Below are 23548 nucleotides of genomic sequence, written 5' to 3'. Positions count from 1 at the left end.
TCTCTCCTTAAACTGCAGTTAGTTCAAAATACAGCTGCATGTATTATTTTCAGAATTAGACTTAAACAACTCCATTGGCTTCCAATTCACCTCCGTGTCGATTTCAAGATCCTGCTTCTTACTTTCAAAGCGCTTCATAACCTCGCTCCTCCATATTTATCTGATCTTCTCCATACGCACTCACCACTTCGTACACTCCGCTCTTCTTTAGCTTCCCTTCCATCTGTTCCACCTGTTTACCTGACTACCATGGGAGTCAGAGCCTTTAGTTATTCTGCCCTGAGACGTTGGAATGCACTTCCACCAGACCCCCAGACTACTAACTCTCTACTTTTAAATCACGTCTTAAAACCCATCCATTCAAAATTGCATACCCTTCATGATGATTCCGTCTTATTCTCTTTTTACCTTGTTGAGCTTTTATATTTTCATACATTTTTTATTTTTCATTTACCTCGTGTTTTTATTTTGTTGCACTAATGTAAGGTGACCTTGAGGGTCTTTAAAGGCGCCTATAAATAAAATGCATTATTATTATTATTACTACATTCCTTACATTAAGATCTAAATGAGCTAAAATGATTGCTTTTTTATGCAGAAGGATTTGTGAAGCTATTATGAAGTGCTGCATATACTTGTGTGGAGCAAATAATGATTGTGTGAAAAAATGTAGAGCAAAGGGAGAAAAACAACACAGAATAAATACACTTACACAGAAGAGTATCAGAATAAATGCTTGGTAGGAAAAGAATGAGTGAAAGAACAAACAAAAGGAAGAGGTGAGCAGGCTAACACAGAGACACCCACGGGCACAGAAATGTGCTTTTCAAACCAGCCCACAGGAGAGAAACTTGACTACTCACCACCATGTTATAGGCTTCAGGGACATCTATTTCAAATTGAAACCTTCCACTTTGGTAGTAACCCTCATCTGGAAAGAGGATGACAAGAAAGGAGATTTTCAGTCATCTACATGAATACTGATTCTTGGTAAGAGATCACATTCATTCAGTGTTGGTGATCAGGACTTAAAAATAAAACAACAATAGAAGTATTTGAATTCAGAAAGACTTCAGTAAAAATGACCTTGAAAACAAGAACTTTAGCAAACACGTGACAAGAGCTGTGCCACATCACACTGTCCACGATAATAAGAGTGTCAGTTTTATGTGACATTTTGTGGCGTCAGTGAACCAGGTTATGAAGGAATGCGAGAACAAGATGCTAACAGCTGGCGATGCGCAACCCAAACATAAACAAAAGACCCCACCGAGCATCACTAGCAGCGCACCATATGCCAGGGAAAGCAGACAGACAGAGAATCCTGATAGAAAAACAAAAAGAAGAGGGCTTTCAGTACCTGTTTAAAAAGACTGACCCAAAATACAACAGGAAAAAAATATTTTTCAATTTCAATATGTGAGAATATTGTGCAGCAGCTCTTGCAGAGACTAAGGTTAAGATACGTAAGGTATTGTTAAGCGATTATTTTATAATTTTACTTCAAATTCCCAGGGATAACACTACCCAGATTACCGTGCTCACACTTGACTGATGCTGTGTCAGTACTATTGGACTTTAATGTTGCTCCACCTTGATAATGTCATTCTTCACATTAGACTCTGTCATCAGTGACAGGAGTGGAAAAGAAAGATGGAAATGCCCTTCATTCTATCTGCACTAATAAATGCAGCTAAATGCAAGCTGCCATCACTAATAAATCCCTCAGTATTTTTCTCCTAGACCATTAGAAATATTATTATCACAAGTTTCCTTGAAATGGTGAGATATAATTTTGATTCTCTCTCTCACAGGCCCACACTTAACATGACAATGTTTGCATTAAACAGTTGCATTAAATGGTTGGAGCTAACAGAAAACCATTCTTCCAAAAATACATCCTTTCTTTGGTGTTTTGATGATCTTAAGAATTCTGCCTGACACACCAGCCTAAAATCTCATTAACCTTTAACTGGCAGATTTGAAACATGAAGATATAGCAAACAATCCATGCCATTATCATCAAACCACTGCCTGACCCCTGATGCCCTGGAGATGGGAGAACCATCTTTGTGATAAAAAAAGATTTAAAAAGGACAGTTATCATTGATGGAAATGTTTCATCATAGGATAAAAGGTGATCACCCAGGGCAACTCTGTATCGATTTGCTGTGACCTCTTCTCTCTGAAGAGACAAGTGGAAACTAAAACATGGCAGCAAAATACCATCAGCATCCCGTCACTGTAGGGGCCAAACATGCTGGACCACAGTGAAGGATGACGTATCTGACCACATCTCCTTTCCCCACATCTCCACTGAGGAGTAAACTCTTACATGTGCATTTGTCTTTGTAATGAGACGTTTATGCATTGCAGCCTTATTAAATATCCTTCTCTATTTAACCCTTGATGGCTAGTTTTGCTGAAGCGTACTGCACTGACCTCAACACATCACACAGACACAGTGTACATGTGATCACAGTGCCAAACCACAATTTCTGACATCAATTAGGTACGGTCATCAAAAAAAATAGGAGTTGGTTCACATTTACTGACATCCTTCCTGTAAATCTAAATACAGAGGCCTCTGCGGTCACAGCTGCTAATGGAAAAACTATCCAGCCGAGTAGTTTTTATGACTGAAGCTCATTTCAACCATGCCCTTACAATGAACCCTCATTCAAAGTCGCTTAGGTCATCCTCATACTGGGCATGCCAGCTTTAGCAGTGGAAACACATGAATGCCTCCACGCCCCCCTGGACTGCAATCACACTGCGTTTAACATTCCAGGTCCACTTTTGCTTTAGTTTGGCTCTTTCACCCCCAATCTTTCACTCCACTGCTCTTCTTCCCCATATGTCTTTATCTCACACTTATTTATAAGTGACTTATGTATATATGTATGTATATATATGTATATATTGTACTATTCTTAGTTAGCGTATTGTCTGTCTTGTCTTAATGTTGGTTTAAAATGGAGCACTGTAACAAAAAATAATTTCCCCCAGGGATCAATAAAGTATTCTGATTCTGATTCTTCTTCTTGGAAGACCAATTACTGTGAAATATAGTTGAGCTACATGCAGGGAGGTCTACGGTGGGGAAAGTTTTTGGTCCAGTTTTCCACACACTCTCACATCCTCATGTAGCCTTCAAAGCTCATTAAAGGCTTGTTCAGACATAGGGTCTGTTTAAAGGGTCTTTAATTAGCCGGATGACATTTACATTTCTGCTCTCACCTTATGGGGCCAGATGCTTTGAAAAGGATAGGCACTAAATATGGTACCATCACGGATCACAGGAGAAAAAAAAAAAAAAAAAAAAAAAAAAAAAAAAAAAAGGAGACATGGGTCAGATTCAAAGTTATAAAAAAAAATTTAAAAAAAAAGAAAAAGGAAAAAGACAAAAGGGAAAAAAAAGAAAAAAAGAAATGGCTACTGAGCCTGTCACAAAGGTGGACTTGTCACTCCTGACAACCTGCTGAAATTAAGGTAAGAGAGACAAGGGATGGAAAAAACCCTTGGTAACTGACCATTAAATGATCCGTGTGTGTGTGTGCGTGTGTGTGTGTACTCAAGATTTTCTGATATTGTGGATCAGCTCCACTGTAATACAATTAGGGATGTTCCAGAAACGTAATCAGCAATAAGTTTCCTTCCCAATGCAATTCTAACAAAGAGAGATCTGAAATATACTTCCTAAAAATCAGTCTTGGCTCAGTATAGTCAACATGTCTGGCTTTATTTACAGAGTTTTTATCACTTGTTTCTATTCAAACATTATTACATTGTTAAATTCTATTCAATGCAACAATGCGGTGCGATTTAATTAGACGGCAAACAACCTCCTCTGTATTTTAAAAGGTAAAAGACACAAACAGAGAAACTGACATAGAGAAACGCAGCTTCAACATTAGCAAGAAGGAGTAAAGAAAGAAAAAGCTAAGGAATCAAAACCAACAAGGCAAAGTAACAAAAAGATTTTTTTTTTTTTTAACACAGCCTCCCATAAAAACAAGAGGAGTAAGAATATGACAGTCAGTATTTTTTTTTTCTAACAGCTGCAGTCAGAGGTCATAAATAATTCATGACTGTCTCCAGTACACAGGAACAATCAGTATTTGTTGTGACTAAACACTTCTCATGAACACTAAAACAAATAATCTCACAGCTGAACTCCAAATTTCTGTAAACCATGATTATCACATGATTTAACATAATTATGTATATTGCTTATTGCCTGTTTAGGGCACTGAGAAGATTGCTTTCTTCCTACATCAAGAAACAGCTTAACATTTAAATAAGGGATACAAAGCTCAGCCCTTCATCATGGTCGGTCTGCTTTGCCCTTCACACCGAGTATCCTACTCAATACAAATATTCAACCCTTATTGGGATCAACAGCCTCTGACTCGCTGATTGCAGCATAAAATTTATTGCCCTACCCGGACGAATTATTGTATTTGTGATTTTCCCCCTAGGAAGGCGGCGTGTGGAAAAGTGATCTCTGCAGTGCATGTCTGTGTTTACAGATAATTACCGTTTTACTGAAAGGCATTTTAAACAGGACATAAACACGGATCATCTAAATGTTGAAAACCTGACGGTAAAAAAATAAAAAAATAAAATAAATATAGTAATACGAAGAACGAGACTATGACTCAAAATATGCTGAAAAGCAGAGCGACACTTTGCGACACCAAACTATAGATGGTTCTGGCGCCACTTAAAGCTGTGCACAAGCTGGACATCACTGAACTTCTGATGACTATGCAGCTGCTGTAGCTTCCTTATGGTCATGTCTCAGCAGGAAAAAAACAACAGTTGTTTACTCTACAGCACCTCTCACTGCTCTCTTAGCTGGGACTTTTGTTCTCCGTGTTTATCAGTCTAATAACTTCACAGCAGGAAGGAACAAACACTGGCAAGCATCTTAACAACCAAAAATCACAGAACAGAAAACACAAAAACCCAACTGTGGTGATTCTGAGGCTAAATCTGAAGACGTGGCTGCAACAAAAAGTGAGTGAAGTTAGCAACGAATTAGAAAAGCATAATAAATGTTTAAAATTGACTTTGTATCAAGATTGGGCCCTTTTACTTTATTCAAACTTTAGTCACACTTCCAGGCTTGCGCATACACTTTGTACGCAGCAACAATGGGCATTACAATACTGTAATTATGCTTCCACGCAGCACAAAGACAAGGCGATTGGTACATCAATTTTCTCTCATCATTGTAGTTCTAATAATAATAACAGTGACATGTGAGAATGCGTTCACCCCGTCGTGTTGCTGGTGTCCCCATTCCTCAGAGACTGAGGGGTCTAAGAGCACGGGGTCACAGCACAGAGTGTTTCATGGGAAAAGAAACAAAAGTACACAGACATTCCAACTAAATAACAACAGACCTAACTAATGTGTTGTCTACCACCTGCCTTGTTTCAATTAGATCTGGGAAGCCAATCCAGCACCAGCTATGTTTCCTTTGATGAGTATTCATGTGTTCTTAATTTGGTTTTGTGTCGTTTACTTTGTGTGATATGTATGAGATGATTTGAGCTGCTCAAAAAATGTTTTTACAAGTAATTGTTTACTAAAAATATGAGAAAGAACAATGAATAGTAATACAGCTTAATTCCCAGAATGACCTACAGATCTATTATATGTGACTGTCAAGGACTTTATCTGAAAGGTGATTTTCTGATGTTTTGCCCTGCTGATTTAGATGATTTAAAACTAATTACAGATGAAGGTTAGATCTTTACAAATAATCTCCTTTTCAGAGGACTCACAAAGCTCTATTCATTAAAACATTCCCACTACAGGATTTTGCCTGATAAGTTATTAGTATCAGTGCAGCAGCATTTCCTCACCATGGGTGAGCAAAGTAAATCAGGCCTTTTGTGAATAAAACGCCAACAAGAGTTCCTTTTTTCCTTTTTAATTTTTTTCTTTGTTAAAAATCACACCATTTAACACGTTTAAATATATAAAAGTAATATTTTCAAAAGCCCTCTGAGTCAAATTGCCAGCTTAGTTTGTGCCACCACTGCATGTCATCAACTTTCATCTCCTCTCTCTCACACACACTTTTATCTTGTCCTTGGTCTCTACGCTTTTCCTTTCTTTTCTCTTTCCCCATCAGCCTCCAACCAGTCATGCCAGATGGCTTTTAAAACAAACAATCAAGATGTGATTGAAGTCAAACATCCAGGGGCTTAACAAAAGTATTGTATTAGCTGTTTAGAAATAAGAGCCATTTTTGTACATAGTTCCCTGTTGTCAGGGGCTCAAAAGTAATTGGACAAGTCTATGACGAGCAGTTTCACAATCAGGTGAGGGCAGCTACCTCGTTATTTTATGACAAGTTAAGCCAGCTGTGGAGTTGTGGGTGTTGCATTTGGGATCTTTTCACTGCAACTCAATAAACAGTCAAAAGAGTTGTCAATAAAAACAAAATATAATAAAATAAAAAGTAATTAACCTGTCAAGAAAATTGCAAATATTTCATGAAACCTAGACAAGTCAATGAGGGCTTATCCAGATTGACAGGGAGATAAATGTAAGGAGAAGGAGAGCGCTCTGAAGCATATCACATCAAACATGGTGGAATCAATGTTATGGTATAGGCATGTACAGTGGGGCAAAAAAGTATTTAGTCAGCCACCGATTGTGCAAGTTCCCCCACCTAAAATGATGACAGAGGTCAGTAATTTGCACCAGAGGTACACTTCAACTGTGAGAGACAGAATGTGAAAAAAAAAAAAATCCATGAATCCACATGGTAGGATTTGTAAAGAATTTATTCGTAAATCAGGGTGGAAAATAAGTATTTGGTCAATAACAAAAATACAACTCAATACTTTGTAACATAACCTTTGTTGGCAATAACAGAGGTCAAACGTTTACTATAGGTCTTTACCAGGTTTGCACACACAGTAGCTGGTATTTTGGCCCATTCCTCCATGCAGATCTTCTCGAGAGCAGTGATGTTTTGGGGCTGTCGCCGAGCAACACGGACTTTCAACTCCCGCCACAGATTTTCTATGGGGTTGAGGTCTGGAGACTGGCTAGGCCACTCCAGGACTTTCAAATGCTTCTTACGGAGCCACTCCTTTGTTGCCCAGGCGGTGTGTTTTGGATCATTGTCATGTTGGAAGACCCAGCCTCGTTTCATCTTCAAAGTTCTCACTGATGGAAGGAGGTTTTGGCTCAAAATCTCACCATACATGGCCCCATTCATTCTGTCCTTAACACGGATCAGTCATCCTGTCCCCTTGGCAGAAAAACAGCCCCATAGCATGATGTTTCCACCCCCATGCTTCACAGTAGGTATGGTGTTCTTGGGATGCAACTCAGTATTCTTCTTCCTCCAAACACGACGAGTTGAGTTTATACCAAAAAGTTCTACTTTGGTTTCATCTGACCACATGACATTCTCCCAATCCTCTGCTGTATCATCCATGTGCTCTCTGGCAAACTTCAGACGGGCCTGGACATGCACTGGCTTCAGCAGCGGAACACGTCTGGCACTGCGGGATTTGATTCCCTGCCGTTGTAGTGTGTTACTGATGGTGACCTTTGTTACTTTGGTCCCAGCTCTCTGCAGGTCATTCACCAGGTCCCCCCGTGTGGTTCTGGGATCTTTGCTCACCGTTCTCATGATCATTTTGACCCCACGGGATGAGATCAAGCTGCTTGCCTATTGTAGATTCACTCTTCCCAGTCTGGTGCAGGTCTACAATACTTTTCCTGGTGTCCTTCGAAAGCTCTTTGGTCTTGGCCATGGCGGAGTTTGGAGTCTGACTGTTTGAGGCTGTGGACAGGTGTCTTTTATACAGATGATGAGTTCAAACAGGTGCCATTCATACAGGTAACGAGTGGGGGACAGAAAAGCTTCTTACAGAAGACGTTACAGGTCTGTGAGAGCCAGAGATTTTCCTTGTTTGAGGTGACCAAATACTTATTTTCCACCCTGATTTACAAATAAATTCTTTACAAATCCTACCATGTGAATTCATGGATTTTTTTTTCACATTCTGTCTCTCACAGTTGAAGTGTACCTCTGGTGCAAATTACTGACCTCTGTCATCATTTTAAGTGGGGGAACTTGCACAATCGGTGGCTGACTAAATACTTTTTTGCCCCACTGTATGGCTGCGATTAGAGTTTACTGATGACGTGAGCACTTTCAGAAACAGAAGGATGAATTCTGGAGTGCACGGGGCTCCACTTTCTGCTCATATTCAGATAAATGCTCCAATGATGTTTAACAGTGCAATTTGAACCAAATGACTAAGATTCAAAATCTATGAGGGACAGTACACAGAGTCAAACCTACAAATGTTGTGTCATTGCCTAAACACTTGACTGATATATATATATTTTTACCTTCTTTACAGGTTGATCAAATCAGAGAGTTGACTTTAAAATGAAGACCACAGAGCCCAAGATGCACAACCTTTGAGTCCAACATTTAAATGAATACAGGATTCAGGAATATTTTTTCCACATTTGGTACAAAAAGTGATTGAGCACACTCTGCTACCTTCAGAACAATGTATTCATGCATTTCTAACCAAAGCAGTGAGTTTTATAGAACAACGTTTTAACCCTTGTAGCATGAAAACTGTTCCAGAGTAAACGGTGCCACGGTCTATGAGAAACATAGAGAACAAGAGAAGAAAATATGAAAGAACATGAGGAAAAAAGCAAAAAAGCAAAACAAAGGATCGCTTAGCCTAGAGCTAAAAATGCTCTACATAGCAAGTCAAGCTGATTTTACCTTACGCTGCTAAGAGATATTAGACAGCCTGCATCCGGAGGCAAGTTCCTCTTGCATTTGATTTTTCATTTTCCGGCCCGACTACAATTACCTTCCCTGAAGCACAAATTAAAGATGCTTCATGGGTAACGTCAGCTTTTTACACTGCCATTCTTAAAGGAAAAATCTAACAATGGAAATAAGACAAATATTCATACAGCTTTGCCAGAAACACACCTGTAACATGACACGTCTTTATAAATCCACCATTTATTCATTTATTAATTTGAAAAGCTTGATGCTATTTTTTTAGTAACCAAACTCACACAAATTATAGTATCATCCTTTAACATGCATTATAGAGAAATGTACTCCTGTAATCGTGCCTGTGCTTAAATGCTTTTAGATTTGGCTATTAGTATTTTGTGTTTTGACGAGAGGCAATATTTTGTTTGTTCTCACAGATGAAATACAAACGACCAGCAAATGATCAGGGCTGTTGTCTTAAACACCACATTGGTTACAACTGAGGAAATGCAGGACGGCTGAGGGAGCCGCACAGGAGGAGGGAAAAGGAAGATTAAACAAAGACAGAAAACAGAAATGGCAAAAGGGAGCATGTGATAGCCGAGCGCGGTGCGGGTGGAGCCGAGGTGGTGCACGCCAGAAGAGAAGGTTTTGAATAATTGAGCAAGCCTTTTCTGAGAACTCAGTCTCCTTATCAACTCCTCTTAGAATAACACGAAACCAAAGCTTTACTCTAATTGCTGATCTTTGCTTTTCTCTGCAGATATTGCTTACAAAGGCCTCTGTGAACGTTAACCTGAACGTTACAGTGCATACTGCAGTGGAGGAGAGGTGGATGAATCACCGAGACACAATTACACTTTCACACAATTACACAAGGCACACATTTATTACAGGATGAGACAGCTTAGAATTTTCAAATTAATTCATTTCTAAATGCCCGACCCGACAAAAACAAAAAAACAAAAACCTAAACAATTAATTCCATTGTAAAAAAAAGAAAAAAGTTTAAATATTGATGAGTTCCTAAAGTTAAATAACAGTTCTCTAAAGTCATGTTTAAGCTTAAAACTGCTACTAACAAACTCAATTCAAATGCTTTCGATTAGACCAAATCGCACCAATATTTATTTTTTTTAACTTATACAAAATGTATTTGTCCCTCCAATTTATTCTATTAGTCTGTGATTGCGGCAATAAATGTATTTTATCTAAGGAATAATGTACGAATGGTGAATGAAAAAGACAAAAAGCCTTGTCATATGAAAAAACTAATTTAGCATAACACTTATCCTAAAACCTAAAACCAGACCAAACTTAACACTTAGGGTTAAACCCCCCATGTTACTAAAACTACACAGGTAGGAGTAAGACCTTTGATGCACAGATGCTTGGTGGACTCAGAACCCATTGTTGCCATGTTTTGATGCACTGAGGTGTCATTTTTATGAATACAAGGAACAACATGCAGTCTCGCGGTCATTAATGTTATAATCATCTGATTAATTTCTATAAAGAGTTCTTTGAGATGCTGCAGTGGAGTCACTCATGCAAAGACTTGTGTTACCATGTATTTGTAAAGTTGCAAATGTGGACAAAGCCTTGCTCACAAAAACCATCAGAAATGAACTCTCCAAAACAACTTCCAAACCGAGACCATCCTTCATGCACATGACCTCAGTCCACTCACTCCCAAGCCGTACACCCGCCAGCTTTGATGTGGACTGGATGAGTAGTTGTTGGGAAATGTGAAAACATAATAAGACATCTTCCTTAAATTATTAGCTAGATGAAATATTCTACAAATATTTAAATAATATATTTATTACCGCTCTGTTTCTTTGCTTCTCTCCTTCTATTGCGCCAACATGACTGAGATTTCTCTCAGTCTATGGATTGGCATGTTTACTGATGAAAATGAAGACAGATTGCTACATGAGGAGAATGATAAGGAGAAACTGGGTTTGGGCTGGAAGAAAGTTTGTGTGTGATGGAGAGGAAGCAGGAAGTGGGACGCATGAGAGCCTCCGGAGACTTAGGTAACCCCACACCACTATGTTTGGTTTGTACAATATTCGACAGGTAGCCCGCTGAGCTTGAAACAATGCTGATTAAGCACAACTGCCTTGGGGAGTGAGGACAGTGCTGCGGTAATGTGAAAGTACAGAGAATGCTTAAGTGCCTTTCAATAGGAATACTTTAGGACACACAGAGATTGAGAAACAAATTGCAAACACTTGCAGTCTCCTCTCCTTCACACTAAATCACCTGAACCCAACAACGTCCCCGTCAGAGCTTCTTTTACTACACCACTTCATCTTTAAATGTGCTGGTGAAGTACATTTAAGTGAAACAGAGATTTAAAAACTTTTATAACTAGAATAAGAACCAACTTTTTTTTTTTGAGGGTGTACCAAAGCAGTTTTTAGAGCAGGATCAAAACAGGCTTTCTTATTTTCTTACCAGGAGACACTGCCAGCTGAAAATGATGCAGCTTATCCTCATCTGGAAAACTGGCTTTGCATGTGCCTGGACACGAACGATGTGGGGAAAGAGGGAAAAAAAAGAGTCATTAGAGTCAGATAATAAAAACAGAAGAATATTTGCCTTACTGGCAAATAAAGGCATTAAAATCTAAGACATACTGCAATCTGTTCTAACCATGGTATGTTGATACCGCCTTAATTTGGTGCAGGGTTTTTGCCTTGCATTTCAAAGTCCCTGTGGCACCATATTCCCCCCTGGTGTTCAAGGACAGGTACTACACTTAAAACTATAAAATAACTCCTCCTTTTATTTGTTTTACTTACATAATTACCAGCTTTTTGATTAAATAATAATGATAGAAATAATTCCTTTATGTCTTAAAATGACTCCAGACTGCCATCTTCACATTCACATTATATATATGCAAATGAGCCCCAGCAGCTCTAGCATATATACTCAGTGCTCACTATTGGCTTTGGTCACACACCGTAACACTACTCTGTGCTGCACAATGGAAGTTATAATATCAGAGTAATGCAGACACACACACACACACACCAACTAGAAACTCATTCTGAAGAGGATGATCAAATTATACCGGGCTGGCTGCCAGTCAATGCATCAGAATGTTAATATAACGTGTTTCACACATTGCTCCCTGATTAGAAAAGAATTAATGAAACCCTGGTTGTCTGAATCAGTGTCATTAAAGAGCCCTTGAGAAATAAAGTGCTCTGCTTGCTCTATGAGAAGATTGCATATTGCATTTAAATACAGCATCAATTTTTTTTATAACCTTTCTTCACCTCAAAACATGAAAATGATGTCTTAAAAGCTGCAAATAAAAACTTACATAAATGGATCAATAACAACAATAATAATAATTATGTGATGAAGTAAACAGCTACAATTAAGACATGTTTATGAGCGTAAACCTATAGAGAATAAAAATGTCTTCACTGCACGGTGGATGAATCCCAGCTTTCACCTGGACAACAAAACTTCCCTCAGTGAAGTCCATCAGCCACGAGTGCTCCTTGTTTTTTTTTACATCTGATTTGCTTCTTATTTCCCCATCCACCCTACGTTTAACATATTGCCTTTAACAGGCAAAGCTCTCTGCTTTAAGTGATTCCAAGAAAGTCACAAATATAAAAGTGAAAGACTGTGCACACAAATCTGTCACTGTTCTTCACACTGGTGTTTCTCACTGTGTTCACAGCCGGGAGGGTTGTTTTTACGTATTTAATGAATTCATACTCTTCAAGGTATCTTAGCGTTCATACTGGGACGTAAAGAAAGGATACGTAGTGGTCCATACATATTTAACAAATGAGGTATGAGCACTCGGGAGTTCCTAAAACAAACAGCACTTTGCATCTAAAAAAAAAAAAACAAACCCAACCAAACAAAAAAAAAACAACAACATTGATATGTTTTGATAAAACATTTATCATCCAGACAACGATATAAATCACAAACATTTTAAATTTTCTGTAAATTCTGTGAATCTCGGGCAACTCGACTTGAAGTGTTTTCAGCTGAGCGCCGTGTACCTGAAGTCGAGTGTTTTGACCGATCCGTGAAACTACAGTTTTAGATACAAGTTGTAACGGCCGCCATTTTCTTTGTGAGTATTTATTACACGGCGTGCTGCGGGGAAAAGCTTGTTTTAACGTTTAAGTCTAAGGTGCATTTTGAGCACCTGACGGCTCTATTTTGCTTTTCATCCGTAAACTCGCTCCGTACTCTTTTACGCGACTCTTGAGTAGGTGGTAGAAGAGGTTTGTCGTGTTTGAGTCTGTAGTGGGGACCGGTTTTCGGCATAATTTGCATTGTACAGTTTTCTGGTCCGTGTCAGACTTTTCATAACCAAACCATGTCCATGCTACAGAGGTAGCCCCTCGTTTAGAAATATGGTCCTCGATTTGTTTTGACTGGTCCTTCCTTTTCTGTTATACTAACATGGAGCCTATAAAACAGGAAGCTCTGTTCTGCCGGAGGTTTCTTCCTATTAAAAGGGAGTTTTTCCTTCCCACTGTCCCCAAAGGGTCACATGATTGTTGGGTTTTTCTCTGTATGTACAGTATTATTGTAGGGTCTACCTTACAATATAAAGCACCTTGAGGCGACTGTTGTTGTAATTTGGCACTGTATAAATAAATAAAATGTAATTACATTGAATTGAAGTTGCTGATTGGAAATGTAATAATTAGATCTTTGTAATCAGCAGATTGGATAAAATCTTATTGGACAAAACAGATGCTGAAAAAGCTTAACTTGGGGAGATAATTTGCAGTATAAAAAAGTGAAATATATGTTATTCCAATAGTGAGATGGAAAATCACAATAAAATTGTATCTCGAGTGAAGTATTGAGGTAATATCGTATAGTGGGAAGTCTGGTGATTCCCACCTCTAACATATATTAAATCCTAATATGTTTTTACACATAAGCCCGGTTTCCATAAATAAAAACTACTTTAAAAAAAGCACTTTGCACAGAACATTATTTTATCATTCTTTAATTGTACAGCACAGGTTGCAGAAACATAAACGCCTCCTGCTTCACACTGCTGTTCATCTAAGAGCCGCATGACCTCACAGCAACTGTAGTGATTGTTTGAAAAGCAATTTGAAGAACTCTCAGGTTGTCATATGAGGAAGAGATCAAATAAGCTGCGAACACCCGCTGCAGCAGCGCCTACCTCCAGCAACTACTCACTAGTGCTTTTTTTGGACTCTTTGAATTGTGTCTTAAATTTGAATCTCACAAAAACATCTTCTAAGAAAGCCAATCAGCGGTGTTACTTTCCTGTTTCCGTGTGCATGACACATTGTTCATTGACCCTCAAGCTACACATCAGTTTCATCAGGCCACAAACAAAACCAAAAAAAGAAGCAACCTGGTCTGAGCCACAGCAAGCATGATGAACTCTGCACTTGTGCATAGCAGTGACCAAAGAAGATCTGATATACTGAGGTGGAAGTGCTAAAATAGTAGCCAAGGGTAAAGTCTGTTTAAACAAATATCTCCCCTAAGGGCAGAAATACAGCGAGCAGCAAACGTCTTCAGGCCTGCATCACTTTTGTTTATATTTAAAGACATGAATCACTTGCAGCTTAGCACAGATACATTTATGAGGTCGAACTCGACGAGCTGGCTGAAAATGCGCAGCTAAATAATGCTAAGCTGTCTCTTATCATTTAAAAACATCCACCAGTCTGTCATTTGTAGGGATGGGTATCGTTTAGGTTTTATCCGATACCGGTGCCAAATCGGTACTTTTGAAACGGTGCCGGTGCTTAAACGGTGCTCGAACCGGTGCTTAAAGAATGGAGAACACAAACTTTGTCCAAAAACCTCTCATGTTCAGCTGGTTTTTTTTGTAAAAAGATAACAATGTGTGCCTTTTCTGCAGCTATGTGGCATATATGGTATCACTCTTGGCTGGAAGCAGTGCTTAATCAATGGAAAAAACACAAACTTTGTCCAAAAACCTCTCATGTTTAACTGTTTTCCACTTTTTCTTTGGTCATTTTAGCCTTTTTGGCAGGGTGAAGGGAGTATCTGCCATCAAACAAGAAGACAGCCGCATGTAGCTATGATGATGTTTGCTAGTTCACCTTACATGCATTAATGTAATAACGTGGTTAGCCTACTCAACGTAAATTACACACTAACAACATTAAGCTACTCACGCAGAGAAGAACGGCTGCTGCTGCTGCATCATCCTCATCATTTCTGCTACACTGGCAGGGCTAGGGGCCAGGACTCTCCTCTTCGGGTTTTTGGGGGATGTTGCTCCGGGTCCGATAACTGGCAACCCACCCGACGTGCTCGGTGTGAGGTCTCGCAGCAAGCTATCAAATACGGCGCATTTCTCGGCTTTTAAAAAAAACGCTATGCGTCGCCAGCTGTTTAATCGGATTCTTGGTGTTACCTCCTTTGACAGTATCACAGTATCAGCTTAAAGCACTTGTTGCTGCTGAGTTTGCATATTTTGCTATGAAGTACAGCCAGACTTTTGACCGCTTCGCCTTGGGCATTTTTAATCTGTAGCTCTGCTCTAACAGAACGTACGTACCTGGCCCCGCCTACTATCCTCGGAAACGTAAAATGATTGGCTAGAAGTGTATCACAGCTCAGGAAAAAAAAGCACCGAAATAAAGCACCGAAATGTGCGCTGCTTTTCGGTCTGGTTACTACCGTTTATGTCAGAACCGGTGCCATCATGGCACCGGACACCGGTACCCATCCCTAGTCATTTGGACTAAGTAGTCTTCCATGAATCACTCACTTAACAAACATTTTAACCATGAAGTAAAATGATCGTGTTACTGGTTGTTGCTGAATAACTTCGTGGCAATGTAATAACGGCTTAAAGTATGGTTACAAATAGCTTTCACTTAACATTAGCAAAGCAATTTGTCAAAAACAGACAACGTGAAGCACATCAGAGGCTTGGTTTTCTTTCCTGCCTCCTTTATACCATAACTGAGGAAATTAAGAGCCAGAAGGAGACTATGAGGATTTATGGCAAATTAGGCCAATTACTCAGTTGTCAGAGTTTCAGCCGCTTTTGACTGGCGGAAAACGTGGAGCTGAAAAAAAAAATGCTGTGTGTATGAAAGTGGAAGTACTTACTAGGAAGATTGGCTTCAAGTTCGGCAACTTCTGTTGGCAGAAAATAAGAACGAGTGAGACAGCAGCAAAAACACAAAAAAAAAAAAGAGGCTGAAGAATGAGGCACAGTGTGATATCCTCATACACAAAGAACTCAAACTCCCACACTGGTGTTTTTATAATGAAGTAATATTTTAGTAGCTGCATTGTCAGGAAAGTTTCTCTGCATAAAACATAAAGTCTAATATGAAATTCATACACGAAAAAATGTATTTTACATACAGCGCAGTGTAGCAGAGACACACAGCGAGTAACACGGTGGGCCAAAGTAGGAAAAAGGAGACGGGGAGAGAGAAGAGCAACGCAAGAAGGATAAAAGGTTGTTTTGTTCTCGCTGCCAGAGGGCGAGGTCGGGCTGAATTTTTAAAAGCGTTCAGGGTCTGTTGTGTTTTCTCACTACTGACACACTTTTCACTCCTAATTCGTGTCAGCTGGTTTAACACCTTTACCTCCCAGAAAAATACACAACAAAAATACCCGTTGTATTTTTCTTCTCTGGGCAGCTGGTGCTGTTGGTCGGACGTGGCCTGCTGAGAATTTTTACTTTGGTAAATATGCTCTTTGAGATGTGCATAGTCTAATAATTAGGTAATTCAAGGAAGTCGCTGGAGTTTCATCTGTTTCTCCACACAGAATGTGCATACACAGTAATCTACTTAACAGCTCCCTCGGAGATAATGCCGGCTTACTGTTTTGCCTAAGGAGACCAACGATGGGCTTTTATCAGATTAAGAGTAGCTCACAGTAACAAACTTTGGCCAAAAGGCAAAGTCCTATTCAGATTTTGAAAAATTTTTAATCCACCACCTACAATTTAGGTCACCTGTCCCCAGCTAAGAAAAGCTAAAAGAGACTCCTTCCTTCTGGCTGAAGGTGGGTCTCTCTATAAAACTAATACGTGTAAAAACATTTGTGTGAAGTATGTTTTTGGGATGGTTGGCTCTAAATCACCAACTTATACGGTCATGCATTCAAAAGTTAAACATAAAATTTACCAACTTTATTTTGCGTCTGTAAACATGATATACTTGCACTATAAAATACCAAAATAACAATAATACAACAAGGACATGTGCAGCCTTTATGTTGGAGGGCTGGGAGATGTCTTACTACAACAGTTGGCCTGAAAAGCATTTTGTTAGTGGAGGTAAAGCTTCAGGAGTGTAAGACCAAGGAAATAAGAGTCTGACAGCAGACTGTAAGATTACATGTTTGATAATAACGTCAGACAAATGTGAGTGTGAAAGTTATTTCGAGGCTATTTTCTGTGTTGAAACACAAAATTATTCATTGATCAAAAAACCAATTTGTTTACATCTCTTGGGTCTTATTGTGTTGTCATGAGCTGCAGCTGCTGCCATTATTCATGCATGTTTGACTGGCAAAGCTGTCACCTGCTGGGAGTCTCAAAGGGAATGGCATTTGGGTATTTCTCCACGTGATGCTCAAACAAAAATTCTGACTAATTAGATGTATTACCTACAACTAATATTTTAATAAAGTTGATTTCCATGATTCTATGCGTGTAACATAAAGAAATAAAGAAAGATCCCTTTGGAGAGATCATCTCTGTGCGCACCTCTGGGCGGCGTCCTGCTATTGCAGAGCCCTCACTGGAAGCCCCATTTTAACCACTTGCACTCTTGTCCTACGATGTTCTGGATCTACTTCAAGGGCTACAACCCAAAATGTAAAATGTGATTTGATTATTTAAGAACATGATTAAGTGTTTCTAACAACTCTTGAATACACACGTAATATCAGAGGAGACAGCATTTAACCTCGTCCATTACGCTCGACTCGGATTTCCGAGCGTGTACTACTATGACACGAGTCAGTCAGACTGTGTGCTGCCATTTAAAAACATTAGTAAATTAGCCTCAAGGAGCATCCCTAATATTCATGGCGCTCTGCACAGTGAATGTTTTGTCTCTGTGGTCAGAGCCAGAGAGAGAGAGCTAACATAGAAGTGACTCTCACCCTAACCAGTGAGCACAAATGCTGGGACAGACTCCAGCCACTCCGTCAAGCTAAGATGGAGAAACAGTTAAGAAGAAGGAAGGAAGGAAGGATGGATTATATTCACAAGAGGAAAACTGTTGCAACCTTGTTGAAATCTAGTTTTGTTCCTGTAATAAAAAAGGGAAACTGAAACTGAAAAATGGACCAAATTATAAAATACCCGGGTACCTTTGGTAAGGAGGCGGTCTCTGATTGAGACCCTGTGGGTGGAGTCTGAGGCTCCGGAGGCACGGCCTGTCTTTCCTCCGTCTTCTTTCTTCAGCTTACTGGCCAACGTGAGCATGGCTACGCTGATGTGATATGACTGTCAAAACCACGGTGCACCGTGCTGCAATGCACTGCTGCTCAAATGCCTGCAAACAACACAGAGCATACAGAATAAAATGCTCAGTTACACCATACTGCATAACACACAGATGCAGAGGCATTATAAGGTAGTGATACAGCAGTCAAATAATCCTGAATTACACGAGGGAGTCTGTGTTTTCATTACAAATAGATATTTCTACCACTTCCTTTAACTGTTCTCATTAGGGGTCGCCACAGCAGATAATCTCCCTCCCCATATCCCAGCATCCTCCACTGTCACACCAACCCTCTGCATGTCTTCCTTCAATACATCCATAAACCACCTCACAGCTCCATATTTAACATCCATTGGACAATATACCCATTGCCCCTCCTCTGTACATGTCCAAATCAGCTCATCAACTTTGACTCCAACCTGATGTGTGCCTCTCATGAACTCATTTCTAATCTTGTCCATTTTGGTCACCTGCAATAAAAATTTGCCACCTCCAGGCTGGCCTTCTGTCTAATTGTCAGTGCCACCATGTCAAGCTACACATCCTAGCAGGTCTCACTACCATCTTGTAAAACTTCCCTTTTATTCCTGCAGCTCTCCTGTCACAAATTACCCCTGACATCCATCTCCACCCACTCCACTCCACCTGCACTCACTTCTTCATCTCTCTTGTGGACTGTCTGTTGCACTGAATGGCTGACCCCCCCGTTTAAACTCATCTACCTTCATCACCTCTGCTCCTTCACCTCTCATTCACATGTATTCTGTCTTGCTTCTACTGACTTTCATTCCTCCTCTTGAGACCATAGCTTCACCTCTCCAGGCTCTCTTCCACTTGATCCCTACTCTCACTACAGACCACAGTCATCTGCAATCATCACAGTCCATCAGTGGATGGTCAGCCTGTCCATCACCACTGCAAACAAGAAGATCCCTGAAGTAAACTCACCCGACCTTGAACCCATCTGTCACTCCTACTGCACACCTCACCACCATCACGCTGACCTCATACAGGTCCTGCACCACCCTTATATCCTTCTTTGCCAATCCTCACTTCCTCATGCAGCACCACAGTTCCTCTCTGGACACCCTATCATATGCTTCACGTAGAACATTAAAGACTTAGTGAAGCTCCTTCTGACCTTATCTATACTTCCCCATCAACACTCTCAAAACAAGTATCACATCTGTAGTAACGTCACTTGTTAATTGCAGTTATTCAAACATTCACACTGGTTTCCTCCCACAATCTAAAATTGAGGACAAAAATTCAAAACTTCTCATGTAACTGTGGTTTAAAACATAATGCTGTTACAATTATGCACATACAGGTAACACAGAGAATAGAGAGGCGCAAACACACAGACCATAGCTCTTTCAAGGTAAATTGCATCAAAGGCAAACAGTAAGAAGTCTCTATTTTTTCACAGAAAATTAGTACTACTACATATCACATACATTACTACAACTACTGTGAAAAAATGATTTTAAACTCGTTCATTTTTAATCCATCTTAATTGCAACTCATAAGCAACTCATCTGCAATTCCAAATGATGTGCAGAGACGTGCTGAAAAAGTTTTGAATTATAGATATGTTAAATATTATTTCCTGCACAATCATGCTTTTGATCTCGTAGCTATCATCTGGTTGCAGAGAAGGTGTGAATTTAGTGTGAATTTAATGCGGGGGGATTCAAATGTAACTCAAAAACAAGATCTAGTATTGAGCACCGCAACACAACATTTCCATCAACAGAAGGAAATCTCACTGCACACATTCCTTCTGTGTGATAAGCAGGTTGCTGAGTCAAGACATCACGGAGTGTTACATTTCTTGCAGGATCACTACTCGTACAGTACAGTCCACAGTCAGTCAAGGGCTGGAAGTTTTCATGACGAGAAAACAGATGGACCTTGAATCCAGGAACACAGATATACTGTAAACAAACAGTGTCTGAGGCCGAATGTGACCCTGACTGTTAAGGGTATATCATCAGTGGGGCATACAGAGGACAGCACTGGCTTGCTGTCAGTTGGTCTATCTTACCTTTTTCCTGACAGGTTACATTTTTTATCTGGAACATCATGAGACATTGCACATGCAATATTTGTCCTCCACTCTCATCTGACATCAGACTCAATCTTTATGGTCTTTTGAAAACATCATGTGCCACGGCGCTCTTACTGTGATACTGCTTCACAGACAGCGCAGGCTGCAGCTCTCGGTCAGTGTGAATCCAGTCTGAGCGATGTGGGAAGCAGAGACTAAAGGTATCAACTATCAGCGGACCGTGAAATGTGTGTCACTGCGCCTGAGTCAAGGCCCACCTGCCTCAGCTGTCACTCACTGCTGCACCTCCTTGACACATAGCACCTGGATGCCGGTCAAACAGTAAGCAGGCAACATATGACACATCTGTCAGGCCTACCGCAGTTCCAGCGATCAGCGCAACTGAAAATGTTCCCTAAATCCCAAACTTCCCCAAAACCCAAACCCAACGTGACCCAAACTAGAAGGAGTCGGCTCCCTTCTTATAACACCCAAACCAAACAGAGGTGTAGTACACGAGTTAAACCTTTGTGCAGAGCTGAAAGTGCTTCAAACACATTCAGGACTCGTACTAAAACTTTTCAGAGTGAAGTCACTGCCTCGTCTCCGAGCTGTGGGCTGCTGTGTTACCGTAAAATAACAACAACAAATGGCTCACACCGCTCAGCACGGCTAGCTGGACACTATGCCCAAGCTCATACGCAGCCTCGGCTCGGGGTTATTCCTCTCTAAACGCAGATGGGAGCAGCTGTACAGCTGAAAGTTGCCCGCAAAGTCTGTGTGCTAACTGCTGTTAGCCTGTGTGTGATCTGTGTTACCTGCTGTCTCAGAGCTAGCGCTCCGCGCTACACCATAATCAGCCGCCCCTCCTCTGCTCGGGCCGCAGTCTGCAACTCCAGCCGAGACTCGTAGCAGCTCCGTGCGCCTGTAAATAACCTCAAAAATGACGCCCTGGAGGCACGAAATGGATATGAACTGATTTAGGAATCAGCTGTCAGAACTTCGCTCCGGTGTCATGGGCAACGGAAGTGCAGTGGGTAGTTTACCTTACTGCTGTCCGTGTAGACAGTGCAGCTGATAAATAGTTCCGCAGGGCAGCAGCCGTCTTCTCGTCCATTCTAGTAAGTTCCAGTTTAAAATGGGTAGTAGACGATATGATTATTTAAAAAATTAATTACAGAAATAATTTAACATTACATTGGTATATTATTTGTACATTTGTACGTGCATTTCGTGCCAGTGCCAGTGTGTGAATGTGTGTGTGAATGGGTGAATAACTGAATGTAGTGTAAAGCGCTTTGGGGTCCTATGGACTAGAAAAGCGCTATACAAATGCAGGCCATTTACCATTTACCATTTCATTTATGTCATTAACTACAGCAGCATTTCTTTGTCATGTTGAAAAACTGAGACGTACATTTTAAAAGTGTATGTCTTTTTTCTTATATTGAGATCGTCCAGGGATTCATTGTGCAATTAAACCAGGGCTGCCCAATCCCAGTCCTCGAGAGCTACTATCCTGCAGCTTTTAGATGCATCCCTACTCCAACACAGCTGAATCAAATGAATGGCTTGTTATCAGGCCTTTGCCAAACACGATGGCATGCTGAAGAGGTAATCAAACCATTTGATTCAGCTGTGTTTGGCAAAGGCCTGATAACAAGCCATTCATTTGATTCAGCTGTGTTGGAGTAGGGATGCATCTAAAAGCTGCAGGACGGTAGCTCTCGAGGACCGGGATTGGGCACCCCTGAGTTAAACTAAAGATCAGAGTGGGCTGTAGTTTGAGTTTGATACTGTTTCTCTAAAAGGATTTGGACATGAGTAAAATGTTTCCACTTATATATAAACACACAAATAATGTATGTTTATATATAATTATGAGCTGCATGTAACCAGATACAGTGGAGCAAAAAAGTATTTAGTCAGCCACCGATTGTGCAAGTTCCCCCACTTAAAATGATGACAGAGGTCAGTAATTTGCACCAGAGGTACACTTCAACTGTGAGAGACAGAATGTGAAAAAAAAATCCATGAATTCACATGGTAGGATTTGTAAAGAATTTATTTGTAAATCAGGGTGGAAAATAAGTATTTGGTCACCTCAAACAAGGAAAATCTCTGGCTCTCACAGACCTGTAACGTCTTCTGTAAGAAGCTTTTCTGTCCCCCACTCGTTACCTGTATGAATGGCACCTGTTTGAACTCATCATCTGTATAAAAGACACCTGTCCACAGCCTCAAACAGTCAGACTCCAAACTCCGCCATGGCCAAGACCAAAGAGCTTTCGAAGGACACCAGGAAAAGTATTGTAGACCTGCACCAGACTGGGAAGAGTGAATCTACAATAGGCAAGCAGCTTGGTGTGAAAAAATCAACTGTGGGAGCAATCATCAGAAAATGGAAGACATACAAGACCACTGATAATCTCCCTCGATCTGGGGCTCCACGCAAGATCTCATCCCGTGGGGTCAAAATGATCATGAGAACGGTGAGCAAAGATCCCAGAACCACACGGGGGGACCTGGTGAATGACCTGCAGAGAGCTGGGACCAAAGTAACAAAGGTCACCATCAGTAACACACTACAACGGCAGGGAATCAAATCCCGCAGTGCCAGACGTGTTCCGCTGCTGAAGCCAGTGCATGTCCAGGCCCGTCTGAAGTTTGCCAGAGAGCACATGGATGATACAGCAGAGGATTGGGAGAATGTCATGTGGTCAGATGAAACCAAAGTAGAACTTTTTGGTATAAACTCAATTCGTCGTGTTTGGAGGAAGAAGAATACTGAGTTGCATCCCAAGAACACCATACCTACTGTGAAGCATGGGGGTGGAAACATCATGCTATGGGGCTGTTTTTCTGCCAAGGGGACAGGACGACTGATCCGTGTTAAGGACAGAATGAATGGGGCCATGTATCGTTAGATTTTGAGCCAAAACCTCCTTCCATCAGTGAGATCTTTGAAGATGAAACGAGGCTGGGTCTTCCAACATGACAATGATCCAAAACACACCGCCCGGGCAACAAAGGAGTGGCTCCGTAAGAAGCATTTGAAAGTCCTGGAGTGGCCTAGCCAGTCTCCAGACCTCAACCCCATAGAAAATCTGTGGCGGGAGTTGAAAGTCCGTGTTGCTCGGCGACAGCCCCAAAACATCACTGCTCTCGAGAAGATCTGCATGGAGGAATGGGCCAAAATACCAG

At 40.6% G+C, this 23548-nt stretch overlaps 1 protein-coding gene and 1 long non-coding RNA gene across 4 annotated transcripts in view; both read right to left on the bottom strand.

The window, feature by feature from the left end:
- Positions 1 to 21830, bottom strand: part of ube2f (ubiquitin-conjugating enzyme E2F (putative)) — a 54740-nt gene extending 32910 nt beyond the window's left edge. For 2 of the 3 annotated variants that reach the window (XM_080291200.1, XM_026144149.2), the window contains exons 1-5: positions 21163 to 21390; positions 18158 to 18342; positions 15929 to 15958; positions 11258 to 11323; positions 864 to 931 (exon numbers count right to left, since the gene is read on the bottom strand). In XM_080291200.1, the coding sequence (XP_080147326.1) occupies positions 864 to 931; positions 11258 to 11323; positions 15929 to 15958; positions 18158 to 18272 (279 nt within the window). In that variant the 5' untranslated portion in view covers positions 18273 to 18342; positions 21163 to 21390. Of the gene's footprint in view, positions 1 to 863; positions 932 to 11257; positions 11324 to 15928; positions 15959 to 18157; positions 18343 to 21162; positions 21463 to 21761 lie in introns of those variants that run through there. The other variant, XM_026144148.2, reaches the window with a different exon arrangement.
- On the bottom strand, positions 8466 to 11251 carry LOC145421228 (uncharacterized). The gene is made up of 2 exons (XR_013902541.1): positions 8789 to 11251; positions 8466 to 8659 (listed from the first exon to the last, which is right to left on the bottom strand). It is a non-coding gene; the product is annotated as an uncharacterized LOC145421228 (long non-coding RNA).
- Positions 21831 to 23548: the final 1718 nt, after the last annotated feature.

The sequence above is a fragment of the Astatotilapia calliptera genome, chromosome 16 (assembly GCF_964374335.1).
Source record: "Astatotilapia calliptera chromosome 16, fAstCal68.1, whole genome shotgun sequence".
Taxonomy (NCBI): domain Eukaryota; kingdom Metazoa; phylum Chordata; class Actinopteri; order Cichliformes; family Cichlidae; genus Astatotilapia; species Astatotilapia calliptera.
This window is presented reverse-complemented; position numbering and strand designations above follow the sequence as displayed.